At 38.4% G+C, this 21,683-nt stretch overlaps 4 protein-coding genes across 4 annotated transcripts; 2 read left to right on the forward strand and 2 right to left on the reverse strand.

Annotated features, from left to right (window-relative positions):
- The first annotated feature begins 4,422 nt into the window (after positions 1-4,422).
- On the forward strand, positions 4,423-7,471 carry LOC120636328. The gene is made up of 2 exons (XM_039907758.1): positions 4,423-4,854; positions 6,140-7,471. Exons 1-2 carry the CDS (start codon positions 4,611-4,613, stop codon positions 6,841-6,843), a joined length of 948 nt encoding a protein of 315 aa, XP_039763692.1. The 5' UTR covers positions 4,423-4,610; the 3' UTR covers positions 6,844-7,471.
- On the reverse strand, positions 4,850-7,321 carry LOC120636327 (protein ALP1-like). Its single transcript, XM_039907756.1, has 2 exons — positions 6,984-7,321; positions 4,850-5,899 (listed from the first exon to the last, which is right to left on the reverse strand). The coding sequence occupies exons 1-2, from the start codon at positions 7,292-7,294 to the stop codon at positions 5,002-5,004; spliced, it is 1,209 nt and encodes a 402-aa protein (XP_039763690.1). The 5' UTR covers positions 7,295-7,321; the 3' UTR covers positions 4,850-5,001.
- A 6,971-nt stretch (positions 7,472-14,442) lies between the features above and the next one.
- LOC120636343 lies at positions 14,443-16,250 on the forward strand. Its single transcript, XM_039907775.1, has 2 exons — positions 14,443-15,024; positions 15,569-16,250. Exons 1-2 carry the CDS (start codon positions 14,677-14,679, stop codon positions 16,145-16,147), a joined length of 927 nt encoding a protein of 308 aa, XP_039763709.1. The 5' UTR covers positions 14,443-14,676; the 3' UTR covers positions 16,148-16,250.
- Positions 16,251-16,258: 8 nt separating this feature from the next.
- Positions 16,259-17,875, reverse strand: LOC120636342 (protein ANTAGONIST OF LIKE HETEROCHROMATIN PROTEIN 1-like). The gene is made up of 2 exons (XM_039907774.1): positions 17,337-17,875; positions 16,259-17,172 (listed from the first exon to the last, which is right to left on the reverse strand). Exons 1-2 carry the CDS (start codon positions 17,784-17,786, stop codon positions 16,351-16,353), a joined length of 1,272 nt encoding a protein of 423 aa, XP_039763708.1. The 5' UTR covers positions 17,787-17,875; the 3' UTR covers positions 16,259-16,350.
- Positions 17,876-21,683: the final 3,808 nt, after the last annotated feature.

The raw sequence follows: 21,683 nt of genomic DNA on the forward strand, positions 1-21,683 counted from the left end.
TTCGCGCCTTTAAAGACTTATTTCAACTAAGAGACATCCAAATGGCTTAAACAACACCCAGGACGTGTCGTAACACAGTTTCAAATTTCTGGCCTGTTCACGATAGCTTATGGTAAGGCAGCTACAGTGCAAAATGGCTGTAACGGATTCAAAAGCACTGGCATTTGGCCTTTAATTCCTGAAATATTTCTCGATTATATGTACGAACCTGCGGAGACTACAAACAGACCTCTGGAAGACACCTCGAATGTGTACTGTCATCAGAAAATATATCCTTGTCCAGTTCCCATAGCTGTACCCCGCCACACGGCAGCATACGATACAATTTTACTTCCCGTATCTTCAAGCTTCTGAAACTCTACATCAACAGCAAATATTCCGAGCCAAAATACCTAACAAAAATAATACAGTTTGAACAAACGACTCCAATGAACCAGCTGACAAGTCAACAGCAGACGCTGGTCGAGACCTTATCTCGTCCTATACACTAGCAGTGCCTGTTGAAGATATATCTCCTATCCCAAAAGGATGTAACATAAGTGGCCAAGGAAAACGAAAGGCAAAGAAACGAAACGACTCCACGCATATCTCAGGATATAAATTGTATAGGGCCGAAAATTTTTCGTTTTAAGGTGGTCCTCATAGAGCAATAATTTTCTTAACTTTCCTGCACCAATTTCAGCATTACGCCTCAAATTTAATCTATTAATATTCAAATTATCGGCGAAATGGAAAATTTGCTCAATAAAATATACCGATTGTACGACATACTCTAATTCCATCCAAGAGGATTTTTCCCAATACTCATTTTAATTGGTGTACGGTTTACTGGCATCCCCTCAATTCTAGATCTCCCAAGTAATATGTTGGTGTTAAAGAAATAAGAGTAGTTAAAAGTTATTATAAAAGTTTTATCTCACTTTAGAGGAGTAATGTAGAGCAGGGACACAGGGTGGCACATAAAATAAGAGAGACTTTAGAAAGAAAAGAATATTGCTCCGCAGTATTCTTGGACATACAACAGGCTTTTGATAGAGTTTGGCATGAGGGGCTTTTGTACAAATTGAAAACTTTGCTTCCAAATTCTCTATACATGATCCTAAAATCTTATCTTAGTCAAAGAAAATATCAGGTAAAATTCGAAGACGAACTCTCCAACATTTACAATACCACAGGGCTCAGTGCTTGGACTCAGTTTCAAACATTGGAACGAGCGGAAGCAATAGATTTGTCGGAGGAGGCAGCCACGGATTTGATTGCGACTCACCCGGAGCACTTGAGGCGATGGTTGGCCAGAACCCCGTATCCTAACCTAAGAGAGCTGAAAACTCCACCACCATATGCTGCCGGAACTTTGCGTAACAACGCGTTAGTAAATTAAAGGAGCGACTTGGACAGCGACTTCGATGACGAATTAAAGTGGACGTCCCAGGTGTTCCCAGAAGTACTACGCGAGATAATTCCTGACCGTCGTTCTGGTTTCCTGCCGTGGGAAGATTCCCGTCCCCGCCACAACGGGGACCCAGGATCCCGGCGGCTTTCACGCCGCCAAACATGCCCGCATTATCGCCGAGCTCGCCGATGGACGCTTCGGCGTCCCCTAGCTCGACATACGGACACGACAGGCCGCAGGCGCGGCCCCCGCTGCTACCATAGACATCGGAGGAGCACCGAAGCCTGCCAGAATAAATCAAGCCAGGTACCCTCCGCTGATAGTGGAGGCGTTGCTGGACTGGCCGCACCACTTCCGGGAGCTGAAAAGACTCCTGGTACATACTCCAAACGGACGCCCCTATGGCAAGGGCGTCCGTTTTCTACCCAAGTCGGACCAGGAGTTCCGCCTCATCCAGCGATACCTGACCCAGCTGGAGGGCGCTAGCGGAATCTCCTGGTTCTACTACTCACTGCCAGCGGAGAGGAGCCTCAAGGTGGCGATCCGCGGCCTGCCGGCTGACACGGATCCGGCACTGGTGGAGCGGGAGCTGCGCGAGCTCGGCTACATGCCCGGAGCACGTGCGAGCGATCCCCGCCCGCCCGGGCAGACCAGGCTGTTTGATGTACGCGCAGCTGCAGCGTACGTCGGACCTCACCCCGGTCATATACGAGGTGCGCGAGCTCCTCTGTATGCCCGGCGTAATTATTGAGGCATGGTGCGGCAGGAAGGGGCCCGCGCAATGCCATCGATGTCAGCAGTTCCGGCACTCCTCCCACAACTGCCACAGGCCCATTGCCTGTGTGAGATGTGGGGGAAGTCACCCAGCCCGGGACTGCCCGCGTCCCCTGGAGGAGCCGCCGACGTGCGCCAACTGTGGGGAGGCGCACACGGCAAACAACGCAGCCTGCGCGGTCTTTCGTAAGGAGGCCCGCAACCGCCGAGCTGGTACCACTGCACGCACTCTCACAGTTGCGCGCGCCACCACTGCTGCCACTCTGCGAGGAGAAGCAGACGCACCCGGCTCGCTGACGGCCACTGCCAACCAGCCAGGACAGCAGCAGGGCCGCAAGAGACGCCGCAAGCGTGGCGGCAAGCGCACCAAAGCGCGCAAGCAGAGCGCGCCACCCACAACGACGCCTCCACGATATTCTCCGCGACGGTGCAGCCTCCAGCGCAGCCCGCCGCAGGGGGACGAAGGCGAAGCGAGTGGGAGCACCGCAGTCGGCAGCTCAGCCGGCCCGCGGTCCATTGGACCCAAGGACGACCCGCGTCATCGGTGCCCTGAACCAGGTCCTGATGGTGATCCAGGAGCTGCGCGACCCAGTCCCGGTCATCCTGGCCTGCATTATGGAGCTCTGCACTGGATGAGCTCCATATTGCCCTCTGGAACGCCGATGGGCTTTCGAAGCACAAAGCCCATCTTCTCAAGGACCTACACTCTCAGCGTCGAGTCGACACCACGCTGCACCTTAAGCCACGCGACGAGCAGTTCGGTTCCCGTGCCAAGTCTCTCGACCGCGTCTGGTATACCGGCCCCATGTATGAGCTGCCCTCAGTCCTGACTATTCCCCGTCGAATAGTCAAGACTGTGGGCACCTCTTTGCAAGACAGGCGTTTTCGAGTGGCGGATGAAGACGCGCTGTTTACGGAGCGCCCCATGAGAGCCACGTGACCACCTGGATTTCCAAACGCTTCCTCGTCGCTGGCTGACGGGCGCTTGCCAACTCACACTGGCAAGCTCGACCTCGCTGAGCGGCGGGCGCAAGCCCCACCAAGGACATACCAAGTCGCCGCAGCACCGCTGATCGCCGCGTCATAACGCAGGCTTGATCGCGCTGCCGCCACTTTTCCCCGGACTCGACTCCACGGACCCAACAGTCCCACCAAGTGACCCGTCTGTAGTTGCAGACGGCGGTGCATACCACCGAAAAGGGCCATTGCCCTGAGCGGTTACCCCCGAGCCCCCATTGGGACTCCGAGGAAGATTTCATGCGGTCATTTGCTTGTCATTCGTCAAACGTGCAACATTGTGCCTCTGCCCTTTTATTTTGTCAAATTTGTTATTTTTGATTTAATAAAGCGTTTCTAAGATCAGAAGTGGGATTCGAAGGCCTTTTTCCGCTTATTAAATCATCCCTGATTTTATAAATTCAAAGAGTTTTAATTAATTTTGGTTGGTTAAAATTTAGTGTTCAGTGAAATTAAAATTTAAGTGGTGGTTGGGCAGAGTCATAATGTCGTCAGACCCTAAGAAAAGTAAAAGCAAAGGGAGACGTACACGATCTCCCTCATCTAATAAACAGCTGGAGGAGATCCTTAAGAAACTACAGGCACTCGAAGAACGATCGCTTGCGTATGCTGTTCCAAGAGCCGCTGCGGGGACTAGCGCGGGTACCGACTCTCTTCTAAAATGTATCATAAGTCCTGCAGAATAAATTATCTAGGGATTTAGTGACAGGAGGAACTTAAAATATTTTTTTATTGCCTCCTAAGCTATGCAGTTAAATACCATTTGTTAAAGGGCAAGGCTTATCTACTTAGGATTGTGTATACTGTTACTACAGTTAGTTGTTTCTCTTGGCGTACTTTACAGATTCAATCATATCAGACAAAAATATTATTATTACTGAAATAAAATATATCCTTTGTTACTACCTGAGGTTATAGTTTTCCATAAACAAAATCATTTTTAGAAGCTTTTAGTAGTGTTTCCGTTACATACATAGAAACATACAAAAAATCTAATCTTATCAGTTTAAAGGGTTAGTATTAATTAAGTACCTAATAGATTTGTTTGACTCTAGATATTTTAGCGGAATTGACAGAGCCGATTGAGAAAGATCGAACAGAGCAAAAGGAAGAACTAGAAATTTGGTCTACAAAACTGGACAGTATTATTAAGGAATGTGAAATGATTAGTCTACAACACTCAAGAGAAAGAAGGTATGTTAACATTTTTACATTATTCAAAGTTTTGAAATCAATCCTAAGAGCCCTCGCCCACGGCGACTTTTTGTAGCGATGCTGTCGCGCATTTACTAAACGCACGCCAGCATCACTACTAACGCGTGTTAGTCGCATTTGCAACGCGCTACTGCATCGCGACTGTATCGATGCAAACGCGCGACCGTGTCGGACGACATCGGGGGAAGAACGGAGGGAGGGCGGTGCGTGAATGGAGAACCGAGCATCAGTGCAACACAGACAGGTCGAGAGTGCTGTTGTCCGTCACATGCGTAAAATGGAGTCGTTCGACACTGAATCATTTATTATGGCAATTCAGAACCGTCCTGTAATATGGGACTCGCGTCTTCCTGAGTATTCGAATAAGATTGCAAAAAGAAAGGCATGGGAAGAGATAAATGAAATATTTGATTCAGAATTTGGAGAAAAAACAAATAAAGAAAAGAATGCTTGTGGTAAGTTATTTAACTTTATTAAATTTTATCATTATAAATGTAGATGAGTGGTGAGAATTAATGAGATATAGATGTTCCAGAATAAGTGAATTAAGTTACGTTTACAGCCCTTTCTAGTTACTTATAGCTATTTTAGGTGAAATTATTTCAAATTTTTGAATCTTGCCACGGTACAGAACCTACACCGGTGAAATAGTCAGTATATATGTTTCGGATTGCAGTACCACTTAGTTCTGATCTTCGTCTTCCAATTAAAAGTAAATTATCACTGGCAGGTGGATCTTGGAATCCGACTATACTCAAAGTGTGATCAAACTTGTACCCATCTCGCTTACGTATAAAATTGTGCAATACGCAACACGCTTTAACAATATTCGTAGCAAAATCTACATTAACGTTTATGGGCCGGTTGAAAATTTTAAATTTGTTACTCAATATACCAAACGTACATTCAATATAACGCCTTGCGCGCGTCAAACGGTAATTATATATTCTCTTCTTTCGTGGTAAATGTTTACCAGCGTATGGTCTTTGCAAGTGTTGTGATAAAGCAAATCCTTCGTCGCCAATAAACGAAAACGGTATAGGTATTCCATTGTTAGATATAGGTCTTGGTTGAGGTAAATTATAATTTCCTTGTCGTAACTTTTTTACCCATTCGCTGCTGTCATGTATTGTTGAATCTGAGCTCTTTCCATAACATCCGACATCTATATCTATGAAATTGTAATTAGCGTCACATATTGCTAACAAAACGATGGAAAAAAAATGTTTGTAATTGTAATATTCTGAGCCGGTATGACATGGTTTTATAATTCTTATATGTTTTCCATCTATTGCTCCAATTAAGTTAGGAAAATTAGCATGTTTCATAAATCCTTCAGCGGTTTCTAAATGTAATTCTTCTGTTGGCTCTGGCATGGAGATGTCTTTTACTTTTTTCCATATTACTTCCACAGTTTCCTTTACAATCGTACGTGCAGTAGTATGTCCACATTTAAAGTCCAAATGAAGATCTGTGAAATTACATCCAGTTGCTAAGTACCTGTAAAAAAAGGAAAAAAGAAAATAAAGTAATAAAAAATACATACCTACAAATATATAAATCACGCCTGTAAACCTGTAATCCTTGTCGGGGTAGGCAATTTAAGGGTGATATTCATTTTAACTCTCCGAGTCAAGATGATCCGAGCTAAATAGGGATGCCAAGGTCGTAAGGTTCTAGCTCCATTTGCATTAATTTTTCAATTGCATAACAATAATAAATTTGTATATCTTTTTTCAGCTATTGAACTCCAGAAAAAATGGAAAAGTTTAAAAGATTGCTTTAACAGAGAACGGCTGAAAGAAAAAAATTGTCCCAGTGGGTCCGGGGCTAAACCCAGAAAACAATATGTTTACTATAAATTATTGTCATTTTTACAACCTTTGACCGAAATCAGACCACCAAGTCGACCTACAGTTACTGAGGAAAACGACTCCGAAGGCTGTTTGGAATCTTTTGTTATTCCAAAATCAAAGAAGCTTAAAACAAGTGATGGCGTTGATGATGCACAAAACAAATTATACGAAATTCTAACTGAGAAATTGAACAAAGCCACGCCCGCCATTCAACATCCAGATCAACATTTTTTACTTTCACTTTTTCCACATTTTAATTCCATAAAAGAAGAATATAAACTCGATGCGAAAGCTGAAATGATAAATTTGCTTCGCAAATATAACAATATGGCACAAACGTCTGCATACACCAGTCACTATGGATATCAGTCTGGATACCAAAGCTACGACACAACTCCTGCTCGTACAAGCAATGAAAGTAGTGTGTCGCAACTAATAAATAGCTACCACTCGGCGCCAACGCCTGCTGGTGCCAATGTCAATACTGCAGGTAGTTCATTGCAACATAATGATAATGATAATGAATATAATTACAGTAATGATGATTCTACACAAGATTCTATTATCACAAACCTATATTCGCCGTAAAGTAAAAAGTAAGAAATTAAAACCTTAATTAAGTTTAAGTATGATTAATATTGAATTATAATAATTATTTTTTTAAGTTGTGATTAAAAATGTGCAAAAACTATTAAAAGATAATTAACATAAAATTTGGTTTTTCTTACCTTAAAGTTATTGTTAGTCGTTCTTCAGCTGATATACATTGTCTCATCACTGTATTTCTGCGTGTCAACTCTGGTTTTACAATGGAAAGCAATTCACAAAACGTCGAATATGACATTCTATAACAACTTCTGAATTTGAGATCATAGGATTTTAGTATTTTAAACGTTGTTACATGATGTCCACTGAGTAATCTCTCTTTATTAAATGGGTGCATCCAATATTGACGCTGCTTTCGTTGCCTGCGCTTCGGCTGCTTACGTAAAAGCAGCACCAAAGACAACGTGACTAATGTTGCCTCAACGGAGTCCATCTTGCAACTGTAGCGATCGCAGGTATTTTTGTGCTGTTACTGAATCGCGTTTGCATCGAGACAGAAGCGCGACAGTATCGCGTTTGCTTCGCGACTGAATCTAAGACCGTGGGCGAGGGCACACAGCTAGCGACCGTTTCGCGACTGTATCGATGCGGACACGCGACAGCATCGCTACTGTATCGCTACAAAAAGTCGCCGTGGGCGATGGCCCTTACCCATCTAGTCATATTGATAAGGTGCCCACAATCAAATCAACCTTTTACTTCACATATCCATCGCTGCCACAGTTCTTTTGATATGAAAATTTCTCATGTTGCTCCCATTTTGTCTACCTTTAAAAGGAGACCGCCGAATATGGGGTCGCAGTCAAGTGTCAAGCGCCCCGGAAGCCCCTCTCCTAGCTATCCACTTGATACACACAGGCTTTATCAGCCCCCCACTAAGCATCGCCAGGTTTACTCTGACCATAGTAGATTAGTTTAAAATTACAAAATTTTTTTAGTATTTAACGACGTTTTTTACATACTTGAACTTACTTGTTATGAAATTTTCCTTTGATACAACTAAGTAGATTTTACCTACACCAAGCCATTGTAAATAATTAAGTGGTAGAATATTGGAGCTCAGACATTTTTACTTGACTACAGTCAATATTAATGATTACGGTTAGATAGTCTTACTTAATTTGCTAAATGGCTAAGTATGGCGCGTAGATAAATTTACCCGTACGCAAAATTCCCCGCGCCCTCGCTCCTGTAGTGAGGACGTACTTCACTTATTGGCGCTCATTCAATGAAGACACGGTAAGAATTCAATCAAATTATTCTAAGGTAGTAAATACCTCATTTTGGTTCGCATTATTTTTAAACCCTATTTTGTTTTATATAGTATAAACAATCATTTTAAATCAATTTTATTTTTCTGCTTAGCTAAAAATGAGTCGCGAGCGGAAACGACGTAGTTCTTGCATAGTCGAGATGGTGTTGGTGAATGCCGGCATAGGAAGAAACATGCCGAAGTGTCGAAGACGATTGAGTTATGAACTAAACACGCAAAGCGTAAGTTGATCATTTTCTTTACATATTTTTTAGTACTATTTATTACTGAGTAAAAATACACGCACTAAAACTTACATCGAATTATTTTCTTTTTTGCAGCCAGCTTCTAAAAACATTGATACTTCGATAGGTTTAGCTTTTCCGGCTCTTGCCGATAGCATAAGCACCACAACAGATCACACTGAAATGACTGCAACGATTACTGCTGCACGTAAATCGTTAGATCGCAAATTTGATATAACTTTAACTTCTGAACCAGACATTGAAGAACCGACTTTGATTGATCACCAAGTTGAGGAAAACACTCAATATTCATATATGCCGTCTACATAGGCAGAACCAAATAAATAATCCATTCAATCAAATCCAATTAAAAAAGAAGTTGCTAAAAAAATCCAAGAAAGATATAAAATATATTGATTATACGTCAAATCAAGAAGACTTTTCTACTTTTTATGGTGACATAGATGATTCAGAAGGTCAGAAGGACAAGAAGGAATAACATTAGAAGATGATTTGCTACTTTTGCTTGATGATGAAAAAAAAGTTAAAAAAACAAAAGGTACTGGTGTACCTTTTTTTAAAAGGGGTCAAATGTCAAAAAGAGCGATGCCAATACCGAAGATGATGTAGTCGGAGAATCTGTAACGAGAATAAAAAAATCAAATTCAAGAAAAGAACGGACACAAAATAAAAATTCTGGTCTACATTATATATCAAATAAACAATGAAATAAAAAACTGTATTAGCATAATCCTTGTTCTGGTAAGAAATGTGGCAATGACTGCGGGTCTGAAGAAAGAAGAAAAAGCTTATTTAATTTTTTTTGGAATATTGACAAAACACGTCGCCATGATTGGTCGCTGTCTCAAAAAGAAAATATTAAAAGGAAACGCTCCGATTCTAATTAGCGTAACTACACTATAAAATATTTTATCAACTAAGGGGAAGGTATATAATTTGTTTGCCAAAAATTTTTAGCAGCCACTCTGAACATATCTGATAAAACAATTTACAGTATTATAAAAATGCCAAGTAGCATTTTTATTATACTGTAAATTGTTTGTGCACGAGAACATATTAGAGGGGAATAAGAGCCACCAAACAAAACTAGGTTATCCACTATAGACGCCATAACCAGGTTCATCAAAAATTTATCAGCTGTACCTACACATTACTGTCGTCAAGACTCAAGCAAAATGTACCTTTCCCAAGAAAACAAAAATGTCACCTAATTGTATGAACTTTACAAGAAGCATTATGTGGATCAGGGCGTGGATGTAGTTAGTAATAGACTTTTAATTTAGGATTCCATGTACCTAAAAAAGACAAATGCCTTAAATATCATAATAATGATCCGGAAAAGCAAAAAGAAAAAAAGGAACATGAAATAGAAAAAGAAGAAAGTTATGCCCGGTTTAAAGTTCACAAAAACATTCATAAGGATGATCCTTCAACTCTTTGTCTTGTCTTGTTGTGCTAGTTTTGATCTTGTAAAGTGCTACCCACACAACACACCCTATCCAATCTATGCTTTGGTATTACAGTAGAAAAGTAGCTGTATACAATCTGTGTGTATATGAAAATGGAACTCGTAACGTTTTCTGCTATTACTGGGATGAGAGCAATGGTACAGAGCAGCAATGGAACATTACAGGAGTGTAAAATAATAGACACTATTCAAATAAACTTTCTCTTGACTGGACACACTTACATGCCCTTAGATACCGTGTATGCTATTTATTATCCAGCGCCATTCGAGGTAGAGAGACTAGTTTATCAAGATTTTTATAGATGGGATAGTATTACTGAATAATATTATAAAGGCAACTTAACTGGAAAGATAAGTAAGGTTCGTATTATGACTTTCAGAAAGGATATTGGTGTGGCAACACCGCCTATAACAGCTGTTCAAAGATCTCTGTACTTTATTTTGTTATTTTAATTTATTTTGTGTGTTTTTAGTGCCCAAATCCAATTTAATCGCCTAATTTATATAATAAATAGTAGTATATATTAATAGTTTAAGTGTTAAAAGTGCGTAAGAAAAGTTTTCGTCGATGTAAACAAAGTGACAGTTAGGTTAGTAAAACTTGAATTTTAAACTTCTGTTTTGGTGTTTTTAAAGAGTGCTAGTAGCTGTTTTGGCTTTGAAACAACTATTTAGCGCATAAAAAACACATACGTGTATATGCAATTGCCCGTTATCCAAGTGTAACGCTGCAATTGTTATAACAATACACTGCAATACCGAAACCTACCTGTCATTTCGCATTCTTTGGGTGATTACTCCTTGTTTCATTAATTAATTAATTACAAAATGATGACCCGCAGAGCCTTAGCGCGCCAGGAGCAATCCAAATTACAATTGGCCCTGAAAGAATTAAAGGCAAGCAAGGAGCTATGCACCCAATTGAATAATGAAAGAGACGAAAACGAAAAGGAATTATTAGAAGTCCTTGGGAATAATAATAGACTAAAATTAGAACTATCGGATTTGCACATAAAGTATGTAGACATTGTAGAAGAGCGGGATAGACTTCAGTTATTAGTAAATAGGTTTGATGAGTGCCGTGCTGAGTATGAGGAGGCTCTGAGCCAGATTACTACCCTGCAGCGGGAGCTAAGTGATGCCCACCACCAGATCACCGAACTGGAAGATGCAGCCCATAACACAACAGCAATACACACTCAAAGCCTATATGAAGAATTAGTTGATAGGGCCCCGCAGTTGGTTACTGCTGCTGCTGACATGTCTACTGCTAATACCAACTTCTCTAATTTATTGAAAGTCAAATCAGATACAGTAGTCAATCCCTGCAGCAGTAGGAAACTAAAAAAGTATATCAAAGTTAACCGATATATTAAAAAAACACAGAAACTGTTAAAAGTACATAAAAATTCTGTTAAATCTCTGAAACCAAAGAAAGAACGTTTAGAATTATTGAATGAAATTAAAATGTATAGTTCACAGTTAGAAAGTAATAGATTAAGTTATGAATCTGACACACAAATCCTAGAAGCACAAATAGCCAGATTACAGACTTCTTTACGTACACTGGCAGTAAAGTTTGATATGTATCAAAGGCAAATGATATCTGAGTACACACAGACTTCAGATGAATGGCATAAGACAGAACAACCCAGTGGTAAATTAACTTCACTATCTACCCATAGTTTTGATAGTATAGGCAGTCATCCCCAGTTTGTGTCATCAGTGTCATCACCCTCTAATGTGAGAAAGGTGTGTGTCAGGTTAAGTAACTCAATATCACAAAACATAAATATTAATAATAATTCCTTTATTGAAGCAAATGCTCATAGTAGCAGTTCAATAAAAACAATTATGTACAGCGATGAAATTGGATGTAACATGGGCTCATATCTTAACTCACAGTTAAACGGACACACAGTTTTGAACTTCTGTTTACCCAACTCTGACTTAAAAGCTATTGTAGCAGCCATTTGTAAAAATAGGAAAATGTATGACCTTAAAACGAATTTAATTATATTAATGGGTAATAGAGGGAATGTTAACCAACCCTACCTGATAAAACTTTATGAAACATTAAATTCATTAAAAGTGAATAGTATTGTATTATACACATTTCCTTATTTAGATAAATTGCCACATCAAGAAAATACTATTAGGTATAATTTAAATATGACTTTGTACAATTTATGTACATATAATAAGAAATTTCATGTTATAGACTTTAGCAAATGTGCTAATCCTACTTATAATTTGTACCGAGATAGATATTACCTATCACACTATTTTAAACAACAGATAGCTGTTTCGCTATCGTATTTTTTTACCATAACAACCAAGAACTTGGCTAAACCAGCTGCTTTTATTGAGCAGTGTAATAGTTTTGACATGAAAACCTTGGAAATTATTCCAAGTCATTTTAGTTTAAATTAGTTAAGGAGACAACAGAGGCTTTCTCTTGCTTAGAAAAGCAGACAACTGAGTCTCCCTCAGGCATATATGAAAAAAATTATAGTAAGGGGTCGCACAATGTACTATTAAACCAAAAATATAATAAAAAATCTAATTCTAATTATATCAACTTGGTTCACCAAAATATTCAATGTATTAGAGGAAAAGACTTAGAGATTGAATTATTTTTAAATGATTTTAACATTAACATTTTATGTATAACTGAGCACTGGTTGAAAACCCAAGAATATTTGTTTAATTTTGGTAACCACCAGGTTGGTAGTTCGTTCACCAGGGTTACAGCGATTCATGGAGGCTCTTTAATTTTATTAAATAAAAATTTAAAATTTAAAAACAGAAACGATATTGTTAGCCTTTCTGTTGAACGGACAATAGAGCTAGCCTCGGTTGAACTAGAGCAATTTATAATTGTTACTGTTTATAGGCCACCCTTGTCAAACTTTGAACTTTTTGAAAAGGTAATGGATGAAGTGTTATTTAAAATATCAAAGTGTAATAAAAAGTTAATAATATGCGGAGATTTTAATGTAAACATTTTAGAAAATAACTCTTTAAGTATCAAGTTATTGAATTTATTTAAAACTTACAATCTATCAAATATGTTCATGGAGCCCACAAGAATAACTGCTACTAGCGCCACCTGTTTGGATAACATCTTTACAAATATAATTCCTATAAGCAAAAATATTATTAGTAAATTAGACTGATCATTGTGGTCAAATTATTCAATTTGAAAATGTGAAGAAAAATGTTTCTAAACGTAAAATAACATTTGTTCCTGTAACATCCAACCGCATAGAGAAAATGAGATATAGCCTAGTAAATGACCTCCCATTCCTACCCTCAGGGGCGACTCCAAATGCAATGTACAGCTCCTTTTTCAATACCTTTAATAGACTATTTCATTCTATATTTACTAGTAAGTCGGTTGTGATTACTGATACATTAAATTTTAGTGAGTGGGCGACAGTTGAACTTCATAAAAATAGGCAAAAGCTGTACGAATTGTATGCTGAACGTCAATTTAACACTGGTGATAAGTTTGGGGATTATGTTAAATTGTTTTCCAAGAATTTTAAACGCGCTTGCCACTTAGAAAAGACGCGATACATCAAAAATAAAATTAAAAATAGCAGCAATGCAATCAAAACTACTTGGAACATAATTAATGAGGAGACGGGAAGAGTAACACCACGAAATATTAACTTTAAACTTAATGTAGATAATAAAGCCTTAACAACAGATTTCGAGGTGGCTACTGCTTTTGAAACCTTCTTTACCAACATTCCCGTCTCCACAACAGAATCATTAAACTCTTCACCAGATATGGCTCTCTCTCTATTAAAGGAAAATGTGCCTGAGTGTAACCATTCTTTTAAATTCACGCATGTTAGTGGCTCTGACGTTATTAAAGCCTTTAAATTATTAATTAATAAAAAAACAAATGATCTGTGGGGCATTTCCGTAAACGTTGTCAAATCATTAATTGATATTGTTGCACCCGACTTAGCCTTAATATTTAATAATTGTATAGATTGTTGTGTGTTTCCTGACTTAATGAAACTTAGTAAAATAGTTCCATTGTTTAAATCGGGTAGTACTTCTGACCCCACTAACTTTAGACCAGTATCCGTACTACCCACTTTCAGTAAAATCTTTGAAAAACTCATTTTAAATCAATTACTTTACCATTTTCATAAGTATAATTTACTTCATATTAAGCAATTTGGTTTCACACGGGGTCGCTCAACAATCGACGCAGGTGTTGAGCTAATACAAAACATATTTGAAGCCTGGGAGGAGTCACGTGATGCACTTGGTGTGTTCTGTGACTTATCTAAGGCGTTTGATTGTGTTCAACACGAAACGTTAGTTAGGAAACTACACCACTATGGAATTCAGGGTGTAGCTCTAGACTTAATGAGTAACTATCTACGCGATAGAATTCAGAAAGTCGACGTGAATGGAAAACGGTCTAATGGATCAGTTATGAAAATAGGTGTCCCACAGGGGTCTATATTAGGACCATTTCTGTTCCTTATTTACATTAATGACCTTCCTTACCTTGCCAAGGATAAACACGGGATAGTTCTGTTTGCCGATGATACATCACTGACTTTTATGCCGCATTTTCATTAGGGGACATTTGTAGCGCGACTCTGTCGCTCGACACGAAATTCACGTGTCTCGCGCGATGTCGCCCGACGTCGTCCGACGTCGCTTGGGACATTTACGGGTCGCGCAACTTGTCGCTAGTCGATGGTCTGCGAGCGTCGACGCGCGCGACTTTCGTGTCCCTCGACAGTCGCCGGACAGGCTTTGAGTGGTGAAAACGTGTGTCGCTTTGTGTTGCGAAAATGGCAGTAGTGTGGTCCAACGAGAATATATTGACCCTGATCGAGATGTATCAAAATTCGCAATTATTGTGGGACACTTCACATCGTGATTATAAAAACAAAATTAAAAAAAATGATGCATGGGAATCTATCGCGACTACATTAGATATACCTAGAAAAGACGTCGAGGGAAAAATGCATAACTTAAGGTCTCAGTTTCTCAGGGAGAGAAAAAAAATTGCAAGCTCAAAATCCACTGGAAGTGGAAGTGGGGATGTTCACAAAAGTACCTGGTTTGCGTATGATTCGCTGCTTTTCCTAGTAAAAGGGTCGACAAGTTCAGGCAGTATGGACACTATGAATACTCAGGTAAGCTCCCGTTAATATTGTTTCTATTTTTTTTATTTTGTACCAGTTTACAAATCATTTTTTTTTGTGCATCACTGGATATTGAACTATAGTGTTATATATTTTTGGAATCTACTCATCATTTTCTAGTTGATGATAGTATACTTAATCTCATTTTCGAAAAATTTTTTCAACTTCAGTCTTTAATGCGGGACCATAGTCACCCCATCAATTTTTTTTTAATTTTACTAGCCTATGTAATAAGCTAAGGATTCTAACAATACCTCATTCATAAAAACCGTTCAGGCGTATAGAAGTTATGGTGGAATATAGGAACTCACATACATACATACATACTTGAACCCTGAAAACAATATACTCCTTTTTTCAAGCAGTCGTATAAAAATACAGCTTATATTCTATAGATAATCTTCCTTTGGTAATAAATGCACAATTAAAATCTCTGTAGTTTTTTATACAATTTATTTTTATTTCTTGTCTTTTGTTCTTCGCCTGCGAAACTGTGATTTAATGTTTGTTTTACACTGATTTTTTCCTTTTATAGTCATCCGAAAGTTCGGTGGCACTCGAAGAAATACCAGTGGCATCGCAAGTATTAACGCAACCACCAGAGGCATCAACGTCGCCGCCATTACCAACTCAACCAATACCGGTGCCGCTTCCAAATACTCAAAATAAAAGGAAAAAAGATGATCTGAGTGAGGTATATGAAATAATGAAGAGCGCAAAAGCCAGGATGGATCAACCAAAAGACGAATTTCAAGTTTACGCCGACTATGTAGCTTCTGAGTTAAGAAATATAAAGAATGAACATGCTGTGCTACAGGCGAAGTACTTTATTAATAATATCTTATTAGAGGCTAGGATGGGAAAATACAACTATGCAGAATACCAAACGGGAAGTAATTCAAGCCATACTCAAAGTTATGGATACCGTTCTGCTCCTCAACAGTCATCCTATTCGACAAATTCTGTTAATGATGATATAGTAACTGCTAATGCTTCTCATGTTAATAATGATAATGAAGCACCAACTGCACCAACTTTCACAGAATTACGACAAATTGAGAATATTGAAGAACTAGTTTCCCACTTTGAATCAGAAACGCAGAACAAAGAATAATTATAATACTTATAATAATACTAATAACGTTGATTTTCTGTCACTTAAACATAGATTTTTAAAAAATAATAGTTAATAAATACTTAAAAATAATGAAAACTTATTAGTTAGTAGTTTTTTTTATATGATGCTAAGTTTATTATCATTTATTCCTTGGTCTTTAGCCCAAAGCTATAAAAAACATCATTCAAATTTCTTGCAGCCTATGATTGAATAGTTTGCCATGGGACACTTCCTTGAGCACTGCAGAAATATTCAGCAAAGAGGTTTCTTATTGTCTGAGCGGATTGAGGAGGAGGTCTGCCTTGCCTACTTAAGTTCCTCATATTATTATTTGTCAACTCCCTTCGCCACGAACCTTCCACAACATTATGACCAGCGTCTTCTAAATCAAATGTGGTATTTGGTGTATACCTCGCGGTTGAAGTTGTATTACGTCTCAGGAAATTATGTAGGTACACGCAAGCCATTACAACTAATTCAGCATTTACTGGACGTAATGGGATAGCTTTACGAAATACGCGAAACACTACAGACATAATGCCAAAAACATTTTCAACAATTCTTCTTGCTCTTGACAGCCTGTAGTTGAAAATCCGCTTTAAGCTTCCCTTTTCATGAATGCCGGGGTAGGGCCTCATCATGTTTTCAGAAAGTGCAAATGCACTATCTCCCACTAGAACGTATGGTATTTTCGGACCACCTTGGACCAGTGGCTCAGGATCTGGTAAATTCAGTTGCTCTTCATTAAGTGCTTTATAAAATGTAGTCTCCTGGAATACTCCACTGTCAGACGACTTCCCTTTTGCACCACAATTAACATATACAAAGTTATACTCAGCATCCACAATTGCTAAGAGAACTAAGCTAAAATTCTCTTTGTAATTATAATAATCACTGCCAGAATTGGGTGGCGCTTCTAGTAACACATGCTTTCCATCTATCGCTCCGATGCAGTGAGGAAAATTCCATAATATTTCAAAATTACGAGATTTCTCTTTCCATTCATTTACATCGGTTGGCGTCTGAAATACAAGAATAATATTAATAAATTAACATACAATATTAAGTATCAATATAAAATTTAAAATACCAATATAGTTTACCGTAACCCTTACTTACGGTAAACGTTTATGGTATTATTACTGTAAGTAAGGGTACATGAGATTAAATAATATTAAATACTTACTTTAACAAAAGAATTTAATGCCTTTATCAATTCTTTGCAAACTTCTGGTATAGTATGACAAATTACTGATTTTGGCACTCTAAAAGTATAGGACAATGAACCATAACTATCGCCAGTTGCCAAGTATCTCAATGTTATAGCGAGTCTGATGTGAGGGTCGATAGATTTCCGAAACTTTGTATCTTGCTTGACTACGGCCGGCCCAACCATATTTAAAAGTATCTCAAAATCGGTTCTAGACATTCTAGTAAAATTTTCGAAAGATCCATCGCGCATTCGAAGACTGGTTATTAAACTTGAACTTTCCCTTTGGAGCAAATATTCCCGGACCCACCACCTCTTTTTTTTACGTTTTGCTAATGTCTTCCGAATAATTATGTAAGCTGCACTGAACAACACTACTTCCTCGGGCGACATACTGATCACGACTGGCCAATGTGAACGAGTCATATGTCGCGGGACATTGTCCCACAACTTTTGCAGAGACAACTACGTGAATGTCGAGCGACAAGTATCTGCGACATGTCGCCTAGTGAAAATGCGCCTTTAAAATAAATCGACGTGAACTAGCTTTTGACGACGTAAACAACTCTCTCGCTAAAGTGGTACAGTGGTTTGAAGCTAATAATTTGGTTCTTAACGGAAAAAAAACCAAGTGTATAAAATTCACTTTACCTAATGTTAAACACGTGAAAACCACTGTACTACTTAATAATGAGGAACTGAAACTGGAGGATACGACAGTTTTTCTAGGAATAACGTTAGATTCTAAACTTCAATGGGGCCCTCATGTAAATAATTTATCGAACAGGCTTAGTTCTGCTGCCTATGCGGTAAAGAAGATACGCCATATGACCGACGTAGAAACTGCTAGACTGGTATATTTTAGTTACTTTCACAGCATTATGTCATATGTTTTTACTTTGGGGTAATGCTGCTGATATTAGCACTATTTTCGTGCTGCAGAAGAGGGCTGTTCGTTCTATCTACAAAATGGGTCCGAGAGAGTCATTGAGAGATAAATTTAAAGATTTTAAAATAATGACAGTGTATAGTCAGTACATATTTGAGAATTTAATGTACGTCCATAAAAACATTTCTAAATTTAAGAAAAAATGTGACTGCAATAATTTAAACATTAGAAGTAAGAATAAACTTACAGTGCAATATACTAGGTTACATAAAATTCATAATTCGTTTAAAGGAAATTGCATACAATTTTACAATAAACTACCAATTGACATCTTGGAGATGTCTCTTAAAAAGTTCAAAGTTTGTATTAAACGTAAGCTTATAGAAAAGTCCTATTATAGTATAAAGGACTACGTCAACGATAAAAAAGCTTGGGTGTAAATTATTGCTCTAACCAGGTTGCTCTTCTAATAATTTAAAATGACATTGTGAGATGGCGATAACAAAAAAAAAAAAAAAAACACCCGGCTAAGTTTGTTGTGGGCTTCTTCTTAGACCGGGACGCGTTTGGAACCCTCGTAGCTTTAGTTTTAAGTTTACGAATGTGGTTATCGCCATCATCTCACTACCGTGTAATTCTTATGTACGCATCAAAAGTGCCACCTGTGGGCCTACTTGAATAAAGATATTTTTGACTTTGACTTTGACTTTGATAAGCAATCCTTCTGCGGTATCCTTCGATGTTGAAGTTTAGCCTAAAACCAAGATATCTCTTTTACCATGTTATAGATCGCAGCTTTCCATATCGCAAGCTAAATATGACGATTAAGTCAAACTTTGCGTAGACAAAGTTATACCCAATTGCTTCAAACATGAATTTGTGAATATTCCACACGCAACGAATGACAAAGATTGTTTACCCGAATCAGACATTGAAGATTATGATGTTAACATTTAGATTTGTAACAAGATCTCACTTTGAAATTCGTACCAAAAATTTATTTTGTAAGGGTAAACAATTAGATTAAGGATTTTTTATGTATGAAAATATTTTTTTGATATGAAAAATATCGAGATTGTTCCTTGAGACTGATTATGCTGTGTAAATAATATACCTTAGTATATTAAGCTATAATAATAATTGTGTCAAAAATTATCACACATTGCTCAGTAAGTTAATTCTTTCTTTGATTTAGTAAGAATGTTATTTGGTTTGTTTACTATGTTTAATAGTTTATTAATGATTAATATTCTAAAAATTGTGAGTTATATTTTTAAGAAAGTGTCATTATACTATGGCACTGTAATTTATAAGTGCGACTGCAGTAATAGGTAGGTAATTATTCAATTAAAAAAAAATTATCTCTGACCGAATGTTATGTCATAATAATTAGTTTATTTGTTAATTTTTATGGCGTATAACGCTCAACTCAATTATAATACAAACAACCTCGAAATTAATCAGCACACAGCCTATTTACTTTTCAATGAACCAAACTACATAATAAAACCCAGGTCAGAAACTGTTATTGAATGTAGTGTTGAAAACCCCGAAATAATTGAAGGACTTGTATTAGACAGAAAAATTTCAGATAATATTCTAATTGCAAATTCCATAGTAAAGGTTAAACCTAATAAAAGAATTAACATCACTGTATTAAATATGTCCGAAGAATCCGTAAAAATTAACCCAAATTTGAATTTAAAATTGCAAAAGGTTCCTGATAAAATCATGAACCTCGAAAATAACTATGACAGCACTCTGGAACGAACTGAAGAAGTTTGAAATTAACTCCGCACATCACATTAAATGAAGAAGAAAAAGATTGTCTTCACGATATCTGTTCTCGCTACTCCGACATTTTCCATTTACCGAATAACAAACTGACACATACTGACGCTCTGAAACACCAAATTAAATCAAATTCAAACGTCCCTATTAACACAAAATCATACAGATTTTCACAATGCCATAAGGAAGAAGACGATGTAGTCATAATGGCAGAGACTCTGGGAGACCTAAATACGATGCTCAATGGCCTCAGCAGAGCTTCTCAACAGGTTGGCCTACGAATGAACATGAGCAAGACGAAGATTATGTCTAATGCTCATGTTCCGCTTCAACCAGTAATCGTTGAGAACACTGCACTCGAAATTGTTGACGAATACGTATACCTAGGACACACGATCCAGTTAGGTAGGTCCAGTTTCGAGAAGGAGGTGAACCGCCGAATCCAACTCGGATGGGCAGCGTTCGGGAAACTGCGTGCCATCTTTTCGTCCAAAATCCCTCAGTGCCTGAAGACGAAAGTCTTCGAACAGTGCGTGTTGCCAGTGATGACCTATGGCTCTGAAACATGGTCGTTAACTATGGGCCTCATAAGAAGGCTTAGAGTCACTCAGCGGGCGATGGAGAGAGCTATGCTCGGAGTATCTCTACGCGATCGAATCAGAAATGTGGAGATTCGTAGAAGAACCAAAGTTACCGACATAGCTCAACGAGTCGCGAAGCTAAAGTGGCAATGGGCCGGGCACATAGTTCGGAGAAAGGATGGACGTTGGGGTCCCAAGGTGCTGGAATGGCAGCCTCGTACTGGTAAGCGCAGCGTTGGTCGACCCCCAACGAGGTGGACAGACGACATTAAGCGCGTCGCAGGTAGCCACTGGATCCAAGCGGCTCAGAATCGTGGAACTTGGAACTCCCTACAAAAGACCTATGTCCAGCAGTGGACGTCTATCGGTTGATGTGATGTGATGATAAGGAAGAAGTTAATAGACAAATTAATAAAATGTTAGATTAAGACATTATTGAACTATCAGTTTCCCCTTGGTCATCACCAATTTGGGTTGTACCAAAAAAAATCGACTCTTCTGGAGAAAAGAAATGGAGAATAGTCATTGATTACAGAAAAGTAAATGACATCACGATCGGCGAAACCTATCCAATACCACAAATAAATTAAATTTTGTATCAGTTGGGTAATAGTAAATATTTCTCCACATTAGACTTAGCCTCTGGATTTCATCAAATCCAGTTGACACCAGAAGATGCTGAGAAAACAGCTTTCACTATCCCAGAAGGACATTTTCAGTTTAAGAGAATGCCCTTCGGCCTCAAAAATGCTCCAGCAACATTCCAAAGATTGATGAATACAGTTCTCTCTGGATTGCAAGGTATCCATTGCTATGTGTACCTTGATGACATTGTTATTTACTCTTTCGATTTAGACTCTCACATCCAAAAAATACAGTAAGTGTTCCAAAAACTACGTCAATTTAACCTTAAATTGCAACCCGACAAGTGTGAATTCCTCAGAAGGGAAGTTAATTACTTAGGTCATATCATAACTGATGAAGGAGTAAAACCAAACACAGAGAAAGTAAGAGCGGTGAAAGAATTTCCTGCTCCAAAAACGCAGAAAGACATTAAATCTT

The sequence above is a fragment of the Pararge aegeria genome, chromosome Z (assembly GCF_905163445.1).
Source record: "Pararge aegeria chromosome Z, ilParAegt1.1, whole genome shotgun sequence".
Taxonomy (NCBI): Eukaryota; Metazoa; Arthropoda; class Insecta; order Lepidoptera; family Nymphalidae; genus Pararge; species Pararge aegeria.

Bases quoted from the DNA above. Each gene is read 5' to 3' on its own strand.
- LOC120636343 (XM_039907775.1), top strand. From the start codon at position 14,677: ATGGCAGTAGTGTGGTCCAACGAGAATATATTGACCCTGATCGAGATG. The intron at 15,025-15,568 runs GTAAGCTCCCGT...TTCCTTTTATAG, and splicing joins TGGACACTATGAATACTCAG to TCATCCGAAAGTTCGGTGGC.
- LOC120636328 (XM_039907758.1), top strand. From the start codon at position 4,611: ATGGAGAACCGAGCATCAGTGCAACACAGACAGGTCGAGAGTGCTGTT. The intron at 4,855-6,139 runs GTAAGTTATTTA...ATCTTTTTTCAG, and splicing joins TAAAGAAAAGAATGCTTGTG to CTATTGAACTCCAGAAAAAA.
- LOC120636327 (XM_039907756.1), bottom strand. From the start codon at position 7,294: ATGGACTCCGTTGAGGCAACATTAGTCACGTTGTCTTTGGTGCTGCTT. The intron at 5,900-6,983 runs GTAAGAAAAACC...CTTTTTTTACAG, and splicing joins CGACTAACAATAACTTTAAG to GTACTTAGCAACTGGATGTA.
- LOC120636342 (XM_039907774.1), bottom strand. From the start codon at position 17,786: ATGACTCGTTCACATTGGCCAGTCGTGATCAGTATGTCGCCCGAGGAA. The intron at 17,173-17,336 runs GTAAGTATTTAA...CTTGTATTTCAG, and splicing joins CATTAAATTCTTTTGTTAAA to ACGCCAACCGATGTAAATGA.